Genomic DNA, 18,730 nt, shown 5'->3' with positions numbered 1-18,730 from the left:
GACATACTTGAACCTCATGGGTCAAAAGGGATGGCTAGATCAAGGCAATATTATGTATTCCAGGGTTCCCTCACCAAAACAGCTACATGCTAGAATACCAGCCGAGTTAGAGCCTAAGCACTAAGTTAGATTCTGAACCTAAGAATTTACCTATGGTGTTTGGGAGAGCAGTGGTAAAGTACAAATTCTATTTCCATGAAAAGAAGTACTGTACAGAGAAAAAAGATACCTGGGACTTTGCTATTTTAAAAAAACTTTGTTATCAAAGATACATAATTACATATAAACTACTGCAGCTCTGGAGATAACTTACCTGTAAGTGGGAAGATACTGCTCTACCTTTGTGAGGGCACAGCCACGCTCCATGTGAGTGGAATGAGTCCTTCACCGCTGTATGCTCTACACCAGGTACTCCAAACCGATGTGTTCTATAAAGTGATACAGGGAACTAAGTGTCGAGGCCCCTAATTGATCTGAGGAAACAAAGTGAATAGCACTTAATGCAAGAGGGCTACTGGGTATGAAGTGAAAGGAGGGAAGATGATCAACATTGATTAAAAGTCTGTATTTTGTCCAGATTTATCTCTGTGAAAGTATTCTAAAGATATAAATGCTATAATTAAACTTTACTATGTCTATGTAAATACACATCGAGACAGGAAGATTTCAATAACTGAAATAACTACAAAATAAACAAATTAACTTTATTAAGTTACCACTTCAGTCCTTACATTGATTTGTATACAAAAATATCAGTTTGAAATACATTATTGAAAGTGAGTATACACAATAAATAGAAAATAGGGATGCATGGTGCTGGAGACAGCAGCCAACTTCTCTTCATGTTGCCCACTGTTGTAGACACGATTTGATACACAATCAGCATTGTTGAAAGAGCAAAGTACCTGGGAGAGGGTTGCAAACTATAAAAAATGTAGCTTAAAGCTCTGGACCACTCACCAAAAAAGCCAGGAGTTTATCAGGGAGTTAACCTCACTATAGCGTTGAATTATCTCCTACTACCATCAGAACAATTTTAAAAAGGTGCCAAGGAACCTTCATGAACAGTATTGTTAAGTCAACGTTTTTACTGTAAGTATCTGATGATTATGCAAATATCCTAACCCGTGACACAGGCCCTATGACAGTAAGTTATAAATAGTCTGAATTTAATAACTTAAACGTGATATGCTCATTATAATATATACTACATGAGTATCTCCACTAACCTCTTTCGGATAAAGTGATAACTAAAAGGTTTAAGTTTAGTTTCAATTTCTCTCAGAAGAGTGATGTCAGTATTCTAGCAATAGTGATGACATCCCATTGACTGTAAATATGCTAATGTACGCATTACTTTGAATTATACGTGATTGAATTCTATGTACATGTGCTTCCATATTCCAAGTGCAAATTTTCGATGGTGTAGGTTTATAATCAAAGCTGGGCTGAACAAATGCTTTCTGGCTTCTGAAAGCAAATGATAAAAGCACGTTCCAAAAGTGAACACACTGAAGTCACGAGTAGGTGACCAGTTCCAGTTCTTTCCTCTTCTTACGTGTGATGAACTTCATGAAACATTAACTCCCGAGGTATATTTGTTTCTGGACCATACAGCTTACACGCTCTTCTTTCAAAGGCCGCTACCATCTGCTTTACGACTTCATCGAAAAACAATGTGGCAAGCTGAGAATGTAGAAGTGAGCGGAATTCAAACGAAACCTGTAGGAAAATGTCCACAATTAACTTAGGAAGATCTTTCTCTCACTAACTCTCTAGTTAGGGCACTGTATTCACAGTGTGAAATGGGCTCTTTGGCCCAGTGTGGAAGGCAGAGCTGGATGGGCCTATCTCGATGAGATTTTTAAACACCTCTCAGAAGACGGAGTCCTATTTACTGCAATAAGCACAACTGTGGGCAAAACAAACATAAGTGAACAAGACCAACGACTCATTTCAAGGCAAAGCCAGCTTTTATTAAGTTTAAAAAACGGAAAAAGTCTGCTGAATACCATGTTTATTACTCTGGCTTCCTATGAAGGGGTCCCTTTTAGATCTACCTACCTCCCAGTAGGAAATAAGGAAGAGAAGCAACTCCCTCACCTGGGAAGTAGCAGCAAGGAGGTAAAACTGATCCACCAAACAGATGGGGTAGGTGGCTCAATGTCAAAGTAGACAGTGAACTTATATCCCCTCAAGAGAGAACTCAGGTAAGCTTTGAGAAGTAGTATTTTAAGGACCAAATAGCTACTAAGTTTTAGAACTTTTAATTTTTCATTTTAAAATAATTTAAGATTTTTTTAAAAGTTGCAAAAACAATACAAAGATTTCTCATAAACCCATCAACCAGATTCCCCTGTTTTAATGTATTCTATAACCACAGTGCATTAAAACCAGAAATTAACAGAGGGAGTTAATATTATTAGATGATAATGCTGTTATTTAATCTACTCAGGTCTAATTCAAATGTCCCTCACTGTCCCATTAATATCCACTAATATTTTAATGAAAGCAATTCAAGAGCTGAGAACAGCATGTAGAAATTTATGACCATTAATATTATGACCATTTTTTAAAATGTAATGCCTGAGTTGCAAATATAAACAGCAAATATATTCTGTTGGCAAAGAAAAAGCCACAGTGCTATAACTAAAGTGATGTGAACAAGAAAATACCTCAGTCCCTAGATTCTAAAAACACATTTGTTCCTTTTGCACTTTATTTCTGCATCATAAGATGCAGATCAATGTGTAAATTTCATTTGGTGTTAGGTTATTAAACTGGCAGTAAAGTCAGCATATATCTTATAACCTATGAACTTGTAAAGATTAGAAAGTAGAGAAGGAATTGTTATTCAAGGTCTCAAGAAATACAATAGAAAGATTCATTAATATTCTTTCTTATAGAATTAGAGAAAAAGAAATTCTATACTCAAAAATTTGAGATTTTAAAAAAGTGGTTTTCAGTAATTGCTATTTGAATAAGATTATTAATAATGGCATATTAATGGGCTCTAATAAATGGATTACTCCTTTTTTACCAACTTCACCTGATATTTGGAACAAATGAAGGGCTTTGTGATATGACTTACTGAAAAATCCAAGGTACAAGTCCTTGGGTAGCCAGGCAGACCTGGGCTAAAACGCCAAACAGTCTCCAAATGATTGAAAAGCTTCCCATCAGTGCAGGATGCCTAGAACAAAATGCAAAAATACAGCTGCAATAAAATACCACTTGGATTGTCCAGAATCTATAATGGAGGATGACTTCTTTGAAAAGCAAGTATTTTTATAGTCAGACCACAGGTGATGAAAGCTTCTCACTTTTAGCTTGGTATTAGGCAGTGACCTCTTGCCAATATGAGCATTTTCTTTTCCCCCTGGAACCCTCAAGGTTGCCAGCTGTTCTCTCTTCCACTGTCGCACCCACTGAGCTATTTGGAGTTCTCTCCTCCAGCAGCAAAACAGAGTGATTTTCTGGAAGTTTATTTCCAGCTCTGCCACTTAAAAGTTATCCTGAACAAGTTAATTCCTTAATCTGCAAAATGAGTATAATACCTGTCATATATCATCACCCTAAGATGGCTAAACAGTTATAAGGTATCTGGCACAGATCCCTTTGAAAATTTTATCTTCTTTCCTACCCAAAGATTTCTCTCTTATCAATCACATCCTCCACTCATCCTTTATTTCTAGAGGCCTCTTTGGCTCCAGTTTTCATGGAAGCCTGGCCCTGACTCTTGTGCCTGACCTCTGACCTTTCCAGTGCGCACATTTACTCTCTGTGTGTGTGCACACTGGAATGCAACTCTTAGTGAGATTCTGTGCAGAGCATCCTAGCTCCCATTCTAAGCACTAAAAATGCTGACTGAGACCCACTGAAGAGTTTGCCTTCTGCTGTGTGAAAAATGGAGGCCAGACCACAGTCATTAGTCCATTGTTAGGGTGGGTTATGACCTTGAATGAAGTTATTTACTATCCTAAGATGCTATGTGGGCCTTATACTAGTAGACAACTTACCTCAATAATACATACCACTTTCCCTCAGCAGCAGACCATTAAAAAACAAAAACAGAAAAACCTCCTCAATTAAGCCTTAAGTTTTCAGCTCTTCTGGCATTTATTGGAGCTAATAAATGATTAAGCTCCTTTCTCTTTGATAACTTATTCCCTCAAGAGTTTATAATGTCCCTCCCCTGATGCTATACACTACAGATTAGCAAATAAGGACTTGCATAGGTAAACTCACTTTCCGCAAAGTAAACCGTCACTTCTTCTTCCCTAGCTATAACCTCCCAAGCATAGAATTTCTGACCATTCTGGATCTCTCCACAGACAGTTCAAACTGGGAACCAAAGAGTTAAAAATTGATTTGCAGTTTATGCCTCAGTTCCTCTTCACTGAATTCCCTTTGAATCAATTATCAGATGGTAACATGGTAGAATCATTACGAAGATCAACTACATCCATACTAACAAGTATTTATAAAGAAATGTTTGATAAACATTTACATGTTTATCAAAAATATAATTATCAAAATGGAAACAAGTGAATGTCTTAATATTCATTTAGACATTGTAAAATAGTAGTCATTAAAATGCTACTTTTTAAAATATATTTTTTATTCATTTCAGAAATACTAACTACTTTAATAGCTGAATTTAGTCACATTTTGTTAAGTCACTGGGGAGAAGTGAAAATTTTCTTCAAAAGATTCTGCTTTAGTCTAGCTGGTGCGGCTCAGTGGTTGAGCATCAACCCATGAACCAGGAGGTCAGGGCACATGCCCAGGTTTCAGGATCGATCCCCAGTAGGGAATGTGCAAGAGGCAGCTGATCAATGATTCTCTCTCATCATTGAAGTTTCTCTCTCTCTCTCTCTCTTTCCCTTTCTTCCTCTCTGAAATCAATAAAAACATTAAAAAAGTTTTGTTAAGGTTCGGCTTTATATATATAGTTCAATAATGACCAGCTAATTTTTAAGCACATCAAAAGTTTGTAATAAGCCGAAACCGGTTTGGCTCAGTGGATAGAGCGTTGGCCTGCGGACTGAAAGGTCCCAGGTTCGATTCCGGTCAAGGGCATGTACCTGGGTTGTGGGCACATCCCCAGTAGGAGATGTGCGAGAGGCAGCTGATCGATGTTTCTCTCTCATTGATGTTTCTAACTCTCTCTCTCTCTCCCTTCCTCTCTGTAAAAAAATCAATAAAATATATTTTTTAAAAAAAAGTCTGTAATAAAATCTTTATTTCAGCTACCCAATTTTAAGATAATACATTCTACCTTTCTTACAACCACATAAGAAGCGTCTAGGGAATGTAACAATGTAGGAGAACAGTTGCTGAGAAGACAATACAATGCAGCACCTTCCTCTGACTACTTGGGCACAAAATGTGGCAGTGGTGCACTCATACAGATCACCAAGCCCAAGGACAGATGTTTACGCTACCTGTTGAAAGGGACATCACTACCAAAGACCTCATTCCTAACAGCAGAGAGGCTGGCCACAGGAGGTGTTCTGAAGATGACCTTCAGCTGGTGGTTCTGACTGAACTGACGCCGGCCATAGAAACTATGCCATATAAAATGTTTATGTTGTGAACTAGGCAGTGAGAGTCACTGACCTGTTGCCTCTATTAAATCTGCTGAGAAGTCGCAGGGCTTCAGGCCATTACAGATTCATGTAGACTCACACATTATAACTGGCACATAAAGTCACAGGCACATTTTGGGAAGCTAATAATTCACAGGGCTTCCGCTCCTCCCTTGGTTATAATGATTTTAACTGCATGTTATAAATAAATGTGTATTAGGTATTATAATCCAGTACCTGAGCCCATGGATAACTGAAAACTGAGCATACCGAGTTGTGTTATTCTCAAGTATATCTTTAAACAATTAGCACATTAAGTGAGGCAGCTTATTTTAATGGAAAAAGTGTTGGAATATGACACATACAATGAATTTGTGTAAGGTTCTTAATTTCTCTAAGCCTCATAAAATTGAGCTAGCAATGATCATCTAATACATTTATTATGACTTTTTCTAATAGTTTCCTCCCTCCTCCACAGTGTTGAAATTTCCCGACATTATTATTATTAGCATCTCTAGATCTGCAATAACCCAAGAACGCAGTAGTGAGATCTTCGTAAGCAAGGAGCCCTCATGGCTCCCATCATTATAGTGCTGTTCCTGAGGGTAGAGAGGAAAAAGAGGCTGTCCCATTCCCTCAAGTAGCTCAATCTTGTCAAGCAGAAATCCAGATGAAGAACTAATTATATTGAGTGTTAAGAGATAAATAAAGCATGTAAAAAGCCCAGAGAAATCAGAGGTGGAGCTGATTATCTATATGAAAGGAAAGGGAGGATGCAACACCAGACAGCTGGAATTTGACGAATTAACGGCAAGGAGTCAAGTTTATTACAGGTAGACTAGTGAACAACATGCGAAGGCACGGGGCTGTGGAAGAAGCACTGTATGGGACATCCATGGGACTTTAAGGTGTATGGTACTGCCTGAACATTAGCTGTAATGTGTGTGAGGGAGGATGGTGGAGTAGATGGGCCCATGACAATAAAACGACTGACTTTATCCTGTATGTATTAAGAAGCCAGGGAAGAGAAGAAAGCCAGAGGGAGAAAACGCGATTTTTTGTTTTTAGAGTTCTTTTAGACACCTATGATATTTTAAGATTTAAGTTATAAGAGTTTAAATGGTAGGAGACTGAAGTCAGGGAATAAAGATTATAGAGATATTCATTGATATCAGAAAGACTGAGTTACAGAGTCTTATAAAAACTTTATAACTTTGGGCAAGTTATCTAACTCTTCTGAGCTTTATTTTGCTCAACTATACAATAAGAATAATAACATTTTAATGTCAAAGGAATGTGGTGAAGGTTAAATGAGTAATTCAACTAAAGTACTACAAATAGCTCAATCAGTAGCTATTTAAATTATAGCTATTATAAGAGAGGCAATTACATATAGTAGGTAAAAACTCTAAAACATTCCTAATAATGGCAAAATCCCAGAATGGAACACAGTCCTTTAAGTGGAGTTCAAGGTTTGAGAGTGAGACTAGGGTGGACTTGAAGGTCTTAGCTTCACTGGGCAAGCATACGCTTTCTACTATGAGTTACAATTCATTCAATGCCTGACAAAGAACTGACAAAGGTGCTTAGCTCTGGCCAATTACCAAAAAATGGCATCACCACCTAATCCTGTGGGCACAAAACATAACTCAGCTGTAAAAGTCTGTGTCACCACACTCTAGGAATTCAAAGGAAATGGGTATTACCCCATGGAGCCTGCCTTTTCGGTACCTTTCTTATATGTGTACCCTCTGCTGACAAGGGTAAGAACATTAATGTAACACATGCAACAGCAGCTGGCATTTCAGTACCTGGTACATGGCAGGACCACAGCAATATTTATGCCCTCCACATTTATCTTTTGTACCTTTCCTTCACTTAAAAAAAAAAAAAATAGTGCAAAGATTAACTTAAAACATTTCTCACTGTGTGGCCCAGTCTTTCCTGTGAGTGATAGTCTTCAACAGAAAGAAGAAAAAAAGAGCTCATTTTCATATTTTAGTGGTTATTTTCCTCCTCTTCTATTAGTTTAGGAAAATCTTTTAAATCAATTACACTTGAACCCATTTTATGTAATCAATATTTGGGAAATATTTAAAATAAGTAAAACAATTACCTTTACTAAATGTGGTTTCACCATGGTTACTACAGATGTATAGCGCTCCAATACAGGTGGAAATCCAATTTCTAATTGTGTTTTGCAGTATCCGGATCTCTTGGATATTATATTGGATTTTTTGCACCACGGAACAAAATGCTTGTAATCTTCCATTCCTGCTACTACATCATACATTTCCTGCATAGAGTATCTTTAAAGAAAAAAAAAGAACTGTTAACTGCATTTAGTTATATGGTATACATATACTTTAAATTGAATATACATAAAACTTATTGCATATGAGACAATAAATCATTTGGGACATGTTGAACCATACATACTCTAAAATGAATGACCTGAAAGCAACACAAAATGAAAGGGAGCTAAATACACATTCATAGCAGAGGTCATAATTTGGCACACCACAGGCTGGATCTGGCTTGCAGATGTACTTTTTATAATTTTAATGAATGGCCAGCACTGAAAAATTGAGTTTGTGAGAAAAAAAAGTTAATGTTTACTAGTTGTTAGACATTAATAAATGCTTAATATGATAGTAATAAATGATTAATAAATTCTGGTACACATATTGTGGAACTCTGTCTCAGTTATTTAAAAGATCAAATATATCCTTTAGACTTGCAAGCACGTCAAACTCACGGCCCACAATGAATATTTTTGCGGCCCAGCCAATATAACGGAATGTAAGAAAAGTTTCAATAAAAATTTCGTAACTTAATTTTTATAATATCCTGTTATACATAATTATTAATAACGAACTACAACATTCGCTAATAACTGATTACTATAATCATGTTGCATTCATTTCCCTTACGCACAGGCGCACCATTTCCACTTATACTAACAGTGAATATTTTAGCAGCCACGTCATTCGTCTTGTACTGACTTGCTTGGTATGCGCAACAGGAAATATTTCACTTTCGGAGAATAAGAAAAATAGGTTTATTTGCATTACGCTTATTAATTTGTGCAGTTATTCAGTGTCTGGTAAGTTAATGTCCAAGAAAAAATATAAATTTTTATTAAAATGTTCTATTATTGTGCTCGCTTCGGCAGCACATATACTAAAATTGGAACGATATAGAGAAGATTAGCATGGCCCCTGCGCAAGGATGACACGAAAATTCGTGAAGCGTTCCATATTTTAAAAAAAAAATGTTCTATTATTTTATGTTAACCAGGACTCCTTTATTTCAGCCCTTTGTATTCAGCACGTCTCTATCGAAATAAACCTACGTTTCTATGAAAATTGAAGCTTTTGTTTTTTTGTGGCCCACATAAACTTAAACCTTGTTTATTTGGCCCATTTAGCCTTTGAGTTTCATATGCTTGCTAGAGCAAAGAGGTTTATCATAAATTGTTATATTAAAAAAGCACATTTCATGCCCAGTCAGCATGGCTCAATGCTTGAGTGTCGACCTATGAACCACGAGGTCACAGTCTGATTCCTGGTCAGGGCACATACCCAAGTTATGGGCTCAATCCCCAGTAGGAGACATGCAGGAGGCAGCCAATCAGTGAGTCTCTCTCGTCACTGATCTTTCTCTCTCTCTCTCCCTCTCCTTTCCTCTCTGAAATCATAAAGATATGTTTTTAAAAAACACAAATAAAAACAGACTCATAGATATAGAGATCAGACTGATGGTTTCTGGAGGGTTGGGGGCTTGGGAGCTGGGTAAAAAAGGTGAAGGGATTAAGAACTACAAATTGATAGTCACAAAATAATCACAGAGACGTAAAGTACAGGATAGGGAATATAGTTAATAATATTGTAATAACTATGTTTGGTACCAGGTGAGCACTTGAAATTTTGGGGGTACCACTTTGTGAAGTATATGATTGTCAAACCACTACACTCAACACCTGAAACTAATACAAAATAATACTGAATGTAAACTGTAGTTGAAAAATAAAATAAAGAGAAAGACTCTGTAGACTAAGAAATTACCAAAGTCCCAAGTTGGATGGAGCCTGGGTTTCTGAATCACGGCTTGGGAGGATTGCTGCTCATGGACTGGGAATGCCCACTTGAACTTTACATGAGAAAGAAATAAACTTTTGGGTTTTATCCGTACACCTGCTAGCATTACCTTAACTATTAGTGACTAGCCAGTAATAAAGATAATTTAGCGACAAAAGTTATGAGTCAGCAGAAAGCCATTTACTACAGAAAAATCAGAAGAAAAAAAGCAACTGAATAAATGAATAAAATGCACTTTTACAAGAATTCTGTACTGCATAATGGCCTGTGTGGAATTAGGACCGCCTTGTAGAAACTCCCATATGATGGATGCTGTATTTCTGGTTTAGTGACATATACCTCTAGATCAGGCCCCATGCTTGTCTTTATAAGTGAAGTTCTATTAGGACATAGCCATGCCCTTTTATCTATTACAGATTTTCTGTGGCTCCTTTGGGGCTACAATGAGTTGAGTAGTTGCAACAGAGACAGGGTGGCCCACAAAGCCCCACATATTACTATCTGGCCCTTTATAGAAAAGGTTCTAGATGGTAGGGGCCTCTTAGTATGTCCGTATGTACTTACCTCTGTATGTGTGTATGTGAGGGAGCTAGTTAAACATATTTGGGGCCTAGATATTAGTAATTGTGCCACAATAGAAAAGAATAATGTACAATAATAATGCCGGTCATAACAGCTTAATTATTTTCTTTACATGTCAAGGTTGAAATATAATTAATTATATTTACATATAATTATATCCACTCAAAATATATTTACAAAATGCAACGGCTATGGAAAGGCCAATCTAAAAAAACCAGGACTTAGCCTATAAGCAGAGAATCCAGAAAAAAGAGGGACAGTACTCAATAGAAAAGAAAGTGCTCTTTAGTTCAACTATTACTGTATACAAACCCTATAATTCTCCTCTCTGAATACTCCTTTCTTTTGTTTATTAACGGTGCAGCAATTTTGAAGAAAGTTCTTGCATATATCTCCTTGGGCAAAACTGAGGTATGTAGTGGAAGAGTTCTGCTCATCAATATACCACAGGAAGCTAAGTATCTAAGAAGACAAAAATGATGTGATTTAGATTATGCACATGTACACACACACACACACACACACACACACACACACACAAGCTTCTTAAGTACCATAACTAAAATAACAGCTTACAGTTAGGCTTAGAAAAGTTCTGGCACAAAAGGAATCTCCCAAAACCCCAAAATGTTGGCTTTCAGTCTGTAAATAACAAAATCATGCCACACACTTGCTACAATATTCATTGTATAGTTTTCAACTCATCTTATCTACCTAGGTTGTTTTCCCAGCTGGAACCATAGAGGCTCCTTAATTCTTCCCCCCCTTTTTTTAAGAGAGGGGAGAGAGAGAAACATCGCTGTGATCAGTTGCCTCCGACTGGGGATTGAACCTACAACCTGGATATGTGCCTTGACAGGAATCGAACCTGCCACCTTTTGCTGTATAGGATGAGGCTCCAACCAAGTTACACCGGCCAGGGCAGGGTTCCTTAATTTTTTATCTACTCTATTAGGTTTGAAATTAGGTCTCACTCTCAGATTGGAGACCGGGTGACCCTATCCGAACGATTGTTCCATCATCTTGGCACAAAAGGATGGAACATTTCAAGAAATGAAATAATGGGGAAAACATGGGAAAACAAGATTGCTTTGTGAATTCCAAGTTTTCTAAGACATAACAAGTAGTAGTTGATTTTATAATAAATGGTAAGAACATATTTCAAAGATATCCATGATATTCTTTTTTAGTCAAGAGATTTTAGATAGATCCCTCTCCTAGAGAGAGGGTAAGGGTGTTAGGCAAATCTTATTTCAAAGGTGAAGATAATATTAAAAGAAGTGATTTTTTTTTTTAAGTAAACCTATAGTTTACTTTAAAGTGGGATTATACCAATAAAAGTGAATGGTACATATTCTGCTAAATAAAGTAGAGCAGTGGAAATAAAATAATTAGACCCTAGCCAGTATGACTCAATGGACAGAGTGTCGGCCTGCAGACTAAAGAGTCCAAGGTTTGATTCCGGTCAAGGGCACATACCTTGGTTGCAGGCTCGATTCCTGGCCCTGGTCAGCGTGCACGCAAGAGAGAGCCAATTGATGTGTCTCTTTCACAGTTTCTCTCTCTCTCTCTCTCTCTCTCCCCCCCCCCCGTCCCTTCCACTCTCTCTCTAAAAAATAAAAAGAAATAATAATAATAATAATTAGGAAGTTAATTTAGCTTCCTCTTTTAAAAAGAAGCTACAAAAATAATTTAGACTCTCTGTTAGTCACACTGATTACAAATCCAAATTTGGTGTACAAAATGCCTAATTATCTGTTTCCCTCCTAAGACATTCTTAGCTGTCTTTAACTGCTGTAACAGTTTTACCTACTTTATCCACTTTTTGTTAGATACCTTGTTATCCTATCTAATAATAGTCCTATCGAATAATAGAGAAACATGGTAATTAACCGTAACTTCGCTACCCTTACCATTGGCTAATCAGCGAGATATGGAAATTAACTGCCAACCAAGATGGCGGCCAGCAGCCACGCAGCTGAAGCGAACATGAGGCTTGCTTGCTCCAGTGACGGAGGAAGCCAAGGTTCCCCGCCTGCCGCTGCCCAGCTCTGAGCTCCGGATGCAACAATGTTGCAATTATAGAAGCTAAACAAACCCAGAAACCTGCTTTCAGCCAGCCACAGCCTCAGAGCTGGAGCTGGCTCTCAGCTCCAGTGACAGCTATAGAAGGTAAATAAATCCCAGAATAAAAAAAAGAAAAAAAAAAAAAAAAAAAAAGGCTGGGAGCTTCAGTCGCCCACCAGCCTGAAAACGACCCTCAGCCCCTCACCCAGACTGGCCAGGCACCCCAGGGGGGACCCCCACCCCGAAGGGGGTGTGACCAGCTGCAAACAGCCATCAGCCCGTCATCCAGGCTGGCCAGGCACCCAAGCGGGACCCCCACCCTGATCCGGATCACCCTTCAGGGCAAACCAGCCGGCCCCCACCTGTGCACCAGGCCTCTATCCTATATAGTAAAAGGGTAATATGCAAACTGACCCTAACAGCACAAAGACTGGGAATGACTGGTCACTATGACACACACTGACCACCAGGGGGCAGATGCTCAATGCAGAAGCTGCCCTCTGGTGGTCAGTGTGCTCTCACAGCGGGGAGCTCTGCTCAGCCACAAGCCAGGCTGATGGCTGCCAGTACAGCGGTGGTGGTGGGAGCCTCTCCTGCCTCCTCAGCAGCGCTAAGAATGTCTGACTGCAGCTTAGGTCTGCTCCCCACTGGCAAGTGGGCATCCCCTGAGGGCTGCTGGGCTGCCAGAGGGATGTCTGATTGCCTGCTTAGGCCCAATCCCCCAGGGAGCAGGCCTAAGCCAGCAAGTGGTCACCCCCCGAGGGGTCCCAGACTGCGAGAGGGCACAGGCCGGGCTGAGGGACCCCCTACCCCCGAGTGCACAAATTTTTGTGCACCGGGTCTCTAGTCTATTATAAAAACCAATTATGTAGCAGGTATTGTGCACAATTATACTAATTTTCTGATAAATCAATATCAGAAAAAAAGCTTCTATGAGATAGGCTTTTATTAAAAAAAGATCATTGCTTCTGAAAAGGTGAACTGAGGGTCTGGTTAATAGGATGCTTACTTCTAACTACATATGGTTTTGAGTTTGGTAGTAGGTTCATGTAATACCATCCCTTCCGTCCCTCAAAGAAACCCGTACACAATCCAATTATAATCATAAGCGAAACACCTGTTTTTAAAGCAAGCTTATAGGAGTTTACCTACTTAATTTTCAGACTATGGTAACAATGCCCTGGACAGAACATCTATTTTCATACACTATCAAGAATAATGTGTCAACTGCAATATGAGGAGACATACAATCATATATATGGTTAAGCCATGAAATAAAAACTGGACCAGATGAAGGACAGCTTTTTTGCTCATTAATCTTCCCATATTACATCTCAAATGTTAGAGAATATATAATACTCTATAATAATATAATTATTAAATATATATTTGTTGTAATTACATATAACTGTTACCGGAGAAAAATGTGCCTCATCTTCTCCCACTGCTAGTGGGAGTGAGGTCCTTGGGGTGGCGCTGGAAGAATTTCCGGAGGCCCCCACGGGAGGGTGAGATATGGTAGAAAGCTTTATCTCCGTGGAATTACGTTCCTGGGTTTCTAAAGCCCCATATCCCTTAGTCCAGCTGTAGAAGTGTAGCTGGGGATTCAGTAAAGCTAGAAGCAAAGCCAGTGTCCACAGTTTCCTTTCCATGCTGGAGCTGGGTCCAGTCAGCATCAGGCTAGCTGCAGTCCATTAGTCCACTGTGTGGGGACTAATGCAGGGGAGCAGGAGCACAAGCCCAGTGTCACATGAATCCCAAGAGGGCCAAGAACATAAGAGCAAGCTTCTTTGTTCAAGGGATTATATTTCCCCAAAGGTCTGCATGCTGGCAGTGGCTACGCCCATTCTGGCCAAAGACCTCTGTTCCCAGGTGTGATTGAAAGACAACACCTTCCCTGCCACCCCAACTTTACTGGACATGTCTATCTTCCCTTTGAAGGGTCCCCTTCTCCTAATGTTTTGCAGGGAACATGCCTATAATGTCTGGCCTTCCCTTTGCTCCTTTACTATTATTAATAACTAGGTAAGTACAATAGTACCATAACTATATATTATCTGTTAATCCTATATAATAAAGGCCTAATATGCAAATCAACCAAACAGCAGAAGGACTGGTTGCTATGATGCACACTGACCACCAGGGGCCAGACGCTCAACACAGGAGCTGCCCCCTGGTGGTCAGTACGCTCCCACAGGGGGGAGCGCTGCTCAGCCAGAAGCCGGGCTCAGCTTCTCCGGCCTCTCCCACCTCTGCTGCAGGCGGACAGTAAGGTGCAAGGGGTCCCCGGCTGCCAGAGGGCTGGGGGGCTGGGGCTGGGGGGATGGCCTAAGCCGGCAGGCGACATCCCCCACAAGGGGTCCAGGAATGAGAGAGGGCGCAAGCCTGGCCGAGGGATCCCCCGCCCCTCCCCCAGTGCACGAATCTCATGCACCAGGCCTCTAGTATAATTATAATAATCTGTTAATGATTCATAGGCCAGAACTATGTTAATGCTTGTGACTAGCAAAGAACTCATAAACTCCCTCCATCTTCATTATCATAAACAGTAGATATTTATCTTGAAATTTAAGCCTCAATTATGACACTAAAGCAATTGTACTTGCCTTCTTAAAAGCGACAGTTTTGTTTATTTGCAATCCAAACATTTTATAAGAGTAATCCAAGCAGATCTAAAGCACCATAGGGTGTGTTTTGTTTGGAACTACTTTTCCAGGTTATTTTCTGAAGAAGCAGGCGTCAACGATGTAAGATGATTTTAATTCCATGTCAACCAACATTTGTCTAAAAAGGATGAGCTGGCATTTTTTAAAAAAATGCTTCATAGAATCTAAATGTCCTGGAGCTCAACTAGATGTGTGATTTCTCCCTCCGTTTCCGTATTGTTTACAACCCATTTCAATGTTCGAGCATCATTAATGACATTGTCACAAGTAAAAAGAAACTAAGGGGTGGAGGCATGGAATTTTTCACGTTCCACGTCCTTCTCCACCCCCTCCCCTCCCAATCCCCCCACTCTGCTCCCCCCCCCCCCAAAAGGAACCAACCGGGATAATCCAAGACAGACTGTGGTTCAAGGTTACAGGACCTGCAAGTTACAGTGGAGCGGAAAAAAAAATTCAAGTCCCTCACGTCGGCTACACTTCGTTTTGCAAGAACCAAAGGGCGGGGGCAAAGACCTCTACCAGCAACTGGGAGAGCACGCCTGGTCCTCAGGCTCGCGGGGCAGGAGGGGCAGGAGGAGGGGTCCGCGGCCAGGCGCCAGCCCCGCCAGCCCAGCAGCCCGCGGGGAGGGAGACCGGAAAGGCCCCCGGCGAGCGAGGCCGGCGTGTTTTATCAGCTGCTCCCAGACTGGCTGCGCCCGGTGATTCACCGCCTCTCGCGAGGCCAGGGAGCCACCGGGGCAGCCGGGGCGGCGGGATAGGCTGGCGAGCGTCCGGCCCCCGCGGATAAACGCGGCGCCCCAGTCTCTCCAATGGAGAACCCAAGGAACCTTTCTCTCCGGGTCCGGCTCCGCATCGACTCATAGACCCCGGGCGCCCCCCAACTCCGCTGGTCCGGGCGGAAAACTTCCCGGGTCGCGGCGCCCCTGCTGTTTATTACCTGACGTTCCGCGTAGGCCCCTGCGCCGAAACCGGGGGTCCAGCTGCTACCGGCGACTTTGGACGACATCCCGAGCCCGAGACCACCTTTCTCAGGACCCTCTGACCGGTTCGAGCTGCCATGATCGTCTCTCTGAAGCCGGTACCTATCTCCTGGACCAAACTCGCGGCGCCGCCCATCTCCGGCGAGGCCAGGTCCCGCCCGGCTTCGGCTCCGGCGCCTCCCAGCCAATAGGCGGCCGCCCTGAGCCTCCAGACCCGCCCCTTCTTCCTCTCCGATTGCGTAAAGCTGACGCACGTTCCCACCGCCTCAGGGCCGAGAGTCAGCGTGCACGTCATCTCGCCGGCCAATCAGAGGAGGCGCCGGGCCGCCGACACACCCTCCCCCTGGCCGGCCGCCGGGAGTCGCCGCAGTCCCGCGCCGCCGCGCATCTGGCTCGCGGACCGCTCACCCCGCCTCCCGCGCTGGTGCGGCGCCCGAGACCCGCCAGCCGCCGCGCTTCTCCTGGGCTCCGCTGTGGGTCGCGAGGCCGGGCACGTGAGCGCCGCCCGGGGGTGGGAGGAAGCCGGATGTCCCCAGTGTTAATTGTGTAACTGTCCGAACCCGTGAGTGCCCAGCCGGCCCCGCCGGCGCTCCCGGTGCCAGGCCTGGCAGGCAGGCTTGCTGTTAATGATTGTCTGTACTCTGCACAGTACCTGCCGTGCCAGCCCCGCGGGGTGGCGGGAGGGCGACCGAGAGCCACGTCCTTCGGGAAGGGACGTGGGTTCTCCGTGCCTTCTTCCTGCGGGGCCAACAGCTTATTTAATTGGTGACCCTGGGTGGTTGGGGTTTCCCTTGTTGCGTACAAACCCGACAACCCTTGCTTCCTTCCATTCACTCATCTCGGGAATCAGTTACCAAGTCCTGACATTTCCCCCTACTTTTGTTCCCAGGTCCTTATTTAACCTTCGTACACCATAGTTCCCTGTAAACTGAGGATAGCACCACTACCTCCTGCCTAATAATGCGGACTTTTTTTCAATAAGTGGAGTTACACATATGTTGATACATATATGCGACTTGATATGGATGCTATTTTGTTGTATTGACAGCAAGCCTCAAAACTTCATATGTCAAATCTGCTGAAGGTGTTAACATCATAGGTATTTTTACGCTTAAAAATGTCGAATTTCGTGCCAAGAAAAGAGCATTTGCGGGAAGTTTTAATTCATTACTTTATCTTGAAGAAACGTGCTGCTGAAAGTTATCGTATACTTCGGGAAGCTTATGGTGAACATGCTCCATCTCAAGATACTTGTGAACGCTGGTTTAAACGCTTTAAAAGTGATGATTTCGATGTGAAAGACAAAGAACGTCCAGGTCAACCGAAAAAGTTTGAAGACCAACAATTACAAGCATTATTGGATGAAGATGCGTGTCAAACTCAAAAACAACTTGCAGAAAGATTAAATGTTGCTCAGCAAACAATTTCTGATCGTTTACAAGCAATGGGAAAAATTTTAAAGGAAGGAAAATGGATGCCACATCAACTGAACGAAAGACAAATGGAAAACCGAAAAGTCATCAGTAAAATGTTGCTTCAACGGCACGAAAGAAAGTCTTTTTTGCATCGAATTGTGACTGGCGGTGAAAAGTGGATTTATTTTGAGAGTCCCAAACACACAAAATTATGGGTTGATCCAGGTCAACCATCAGCATCAACTGCAAGGCCAAATTCCTTTGGAAAGAAGACAATGCTTTGTGTTTGGTGGGATCAGGAAGGTGTGGTGTATTATGAGCTTCTAAAACCAGGTGAAACCGTTAATAATGATCGCTACCAACAACAAATAATCAATTTGAACCACGCTTTGATCGTAAAACGACCAGAAGGGGCCAGAAGACACGGCAAAGTAATTTTGCTTCATGATGATGCACCATCACACACTTTAAAACCAGTTAAAGATACATTGAAAGATCTTGCCTGGGAAGTATTAACCCACCCGCCGTATTCACCAGACCTTGCTCCTTCAGATTACCACTTGTTCCGATCGATGGCACACGCACTTTCTGAGCAACACTTCAAAACATACGAAGAAGTGGAAAGTTGGGTCTCTGAATGGTTTGCCTCAAAACAAGAAAAGTTCTATTGGGACGGTATCCACAAATTACCTGAAAGATGGGGGAAATGTGTAGCTAGCGATGGACATTACTTTGAATAAAGCACTTCTTTTTAAAATATGTATTTTTATTGAGAGGAAGGGAGAGGGAGAGATAGAAACATCAATGATGAGAGAGAATCATTGATTGGCTGCCTTCTGCACTGGGGATCGAGCCCGTGACCCGGGCATGTGCCCTTGACCGGAATCGAACCCGAGACCCTTCAGTCCGCAGGCTGACGCTCCATCCACTGAGTCAAATCAGCTAGCGCAAATAAAGCACTTTTGATGCTTCTCTTGAAATTATCGTGTGTGTTTTTTTATTACAAAATACAGTTTATTAACCAGTAGACCTGGTAAATGAAATAGTTGATTAAACGTATCAACAAATAGTCGGGGGGCACTTACTCTTTGCCACTTTAGGTGCTGGATAAATGAACAGAAGTCTATTTTTTTTAAACATGGGTGTATCCACAGGGAATTTCTGTCCCTTTTATGTTTTTAATATGTATTTTTATTGATTTCAGAGAGGAAGGGGGAGGTAGAGAGAGAGAACCATTAATGATGAAAGAGAATCATTGATCAGCTGCTGCTTACATGCCCCCCCATTGGGGGTGGAGCCTCCGACCAGGAATCTGTGACCTCCTGGTTC

The 18,730-nt window shown here is 41.6% G+C and overlaps 1 protein-coding gene, 1 long non-coding RNA gene and 1 other non-coding gene across 3 annotated transcripts; 2 read left to right on the top strand and 1 right to left on the bottom strand.

The window, feature by feature from the left end:
- Positions 1-690: 690 nt before the first annotated feature.
- COQ10B (coenzyme Q10B) lies at positions 691-16,143 on the bottom strand. Its single transcript, XM_070421765.1, has 5 exons — positions 15,944-16,143; positions 10,586-10,735; positions 7,708-7,900; positions 3,092-3,193; positions 691-1,722 (listed from the first exon to the last, which is right to left on the bottom strand). Exons 1-5 carry the CDS (start codon positions 16,120-16,122, stop codon positions 1,555-1,557), a joined length of 792 nt encoding a protein of 263 aa, XP_070277866.1. The 5' UTR covers positions 16,123-16,143; the 3' UTR covers positions 691-1,554.
- Positions 8,751-8,857, top strand: LOC139015841 (U6 spliceosomal RNA). The gene has a single exon (XR_011472498.1). It is a non-coding gene; the product is annotated as a U6 spliceosomal RNA (small nuclear RNA).
- Positions 15,755-18,381, top strand: LOC139014889 (uncharacterized). Its single transcript, XR_011472374.1, has 2 exons — positions 15,755-16,480; positions 16,876-18,381. It is a non-coding gene; the product is annotated as an uncharacterized lncRNA (long non-coding RNA).
- Positions 18,382-18,730: the final 349 nt, after the last annotated feature.

Source organism: Myotis yumanensis, unplaced genomic scaffold (genome assembly GCF_028538775.1).
Source record: "Myotis yumanensis isolate MYYU_CA2020_CCGP unplaced genomic scaffold, mMyoYum1.0.hap1 SCAF_8, whole genome shotgun sequence".
Lineage (NCBI taxonomy): Eukaryota > Metazoa > Chordata > Mammalia > Chiroptera > Vespertilionidae > Myotis > Myotis yumanensis.
The sequence above is the reverse complement of the archived record's forward strand: the minus strand, read 5'-3'. Positions and strand labels throughout refer to the sequence as shown.

Excerpts from the sequence above, each read along its gene's own strand:
- COQ10B (XM_070421765.1), bottom strand. The coding sequence starts at position 16,122 with ATGGGCGGCGCCGCGAGTTTGGTCCAGGAGATAGGTACCGGCTTCAGA. Across the intron at positions 3,194-7,707 it reads TGAAACCACATTTAGTAAAG|GCATCCTGCACTGATGGGAA; the intron begins GTAATTGTTTTA and ends ATTTTGTTCTAG. Across the intron at positions 1,723-3,091 it reads CTTGTACCTTGGATTTTTCA|GTTTCGTTTGAATTCCGCTC; the intron begins GTAAGTCATATC and ends ATTTTCCTACAG.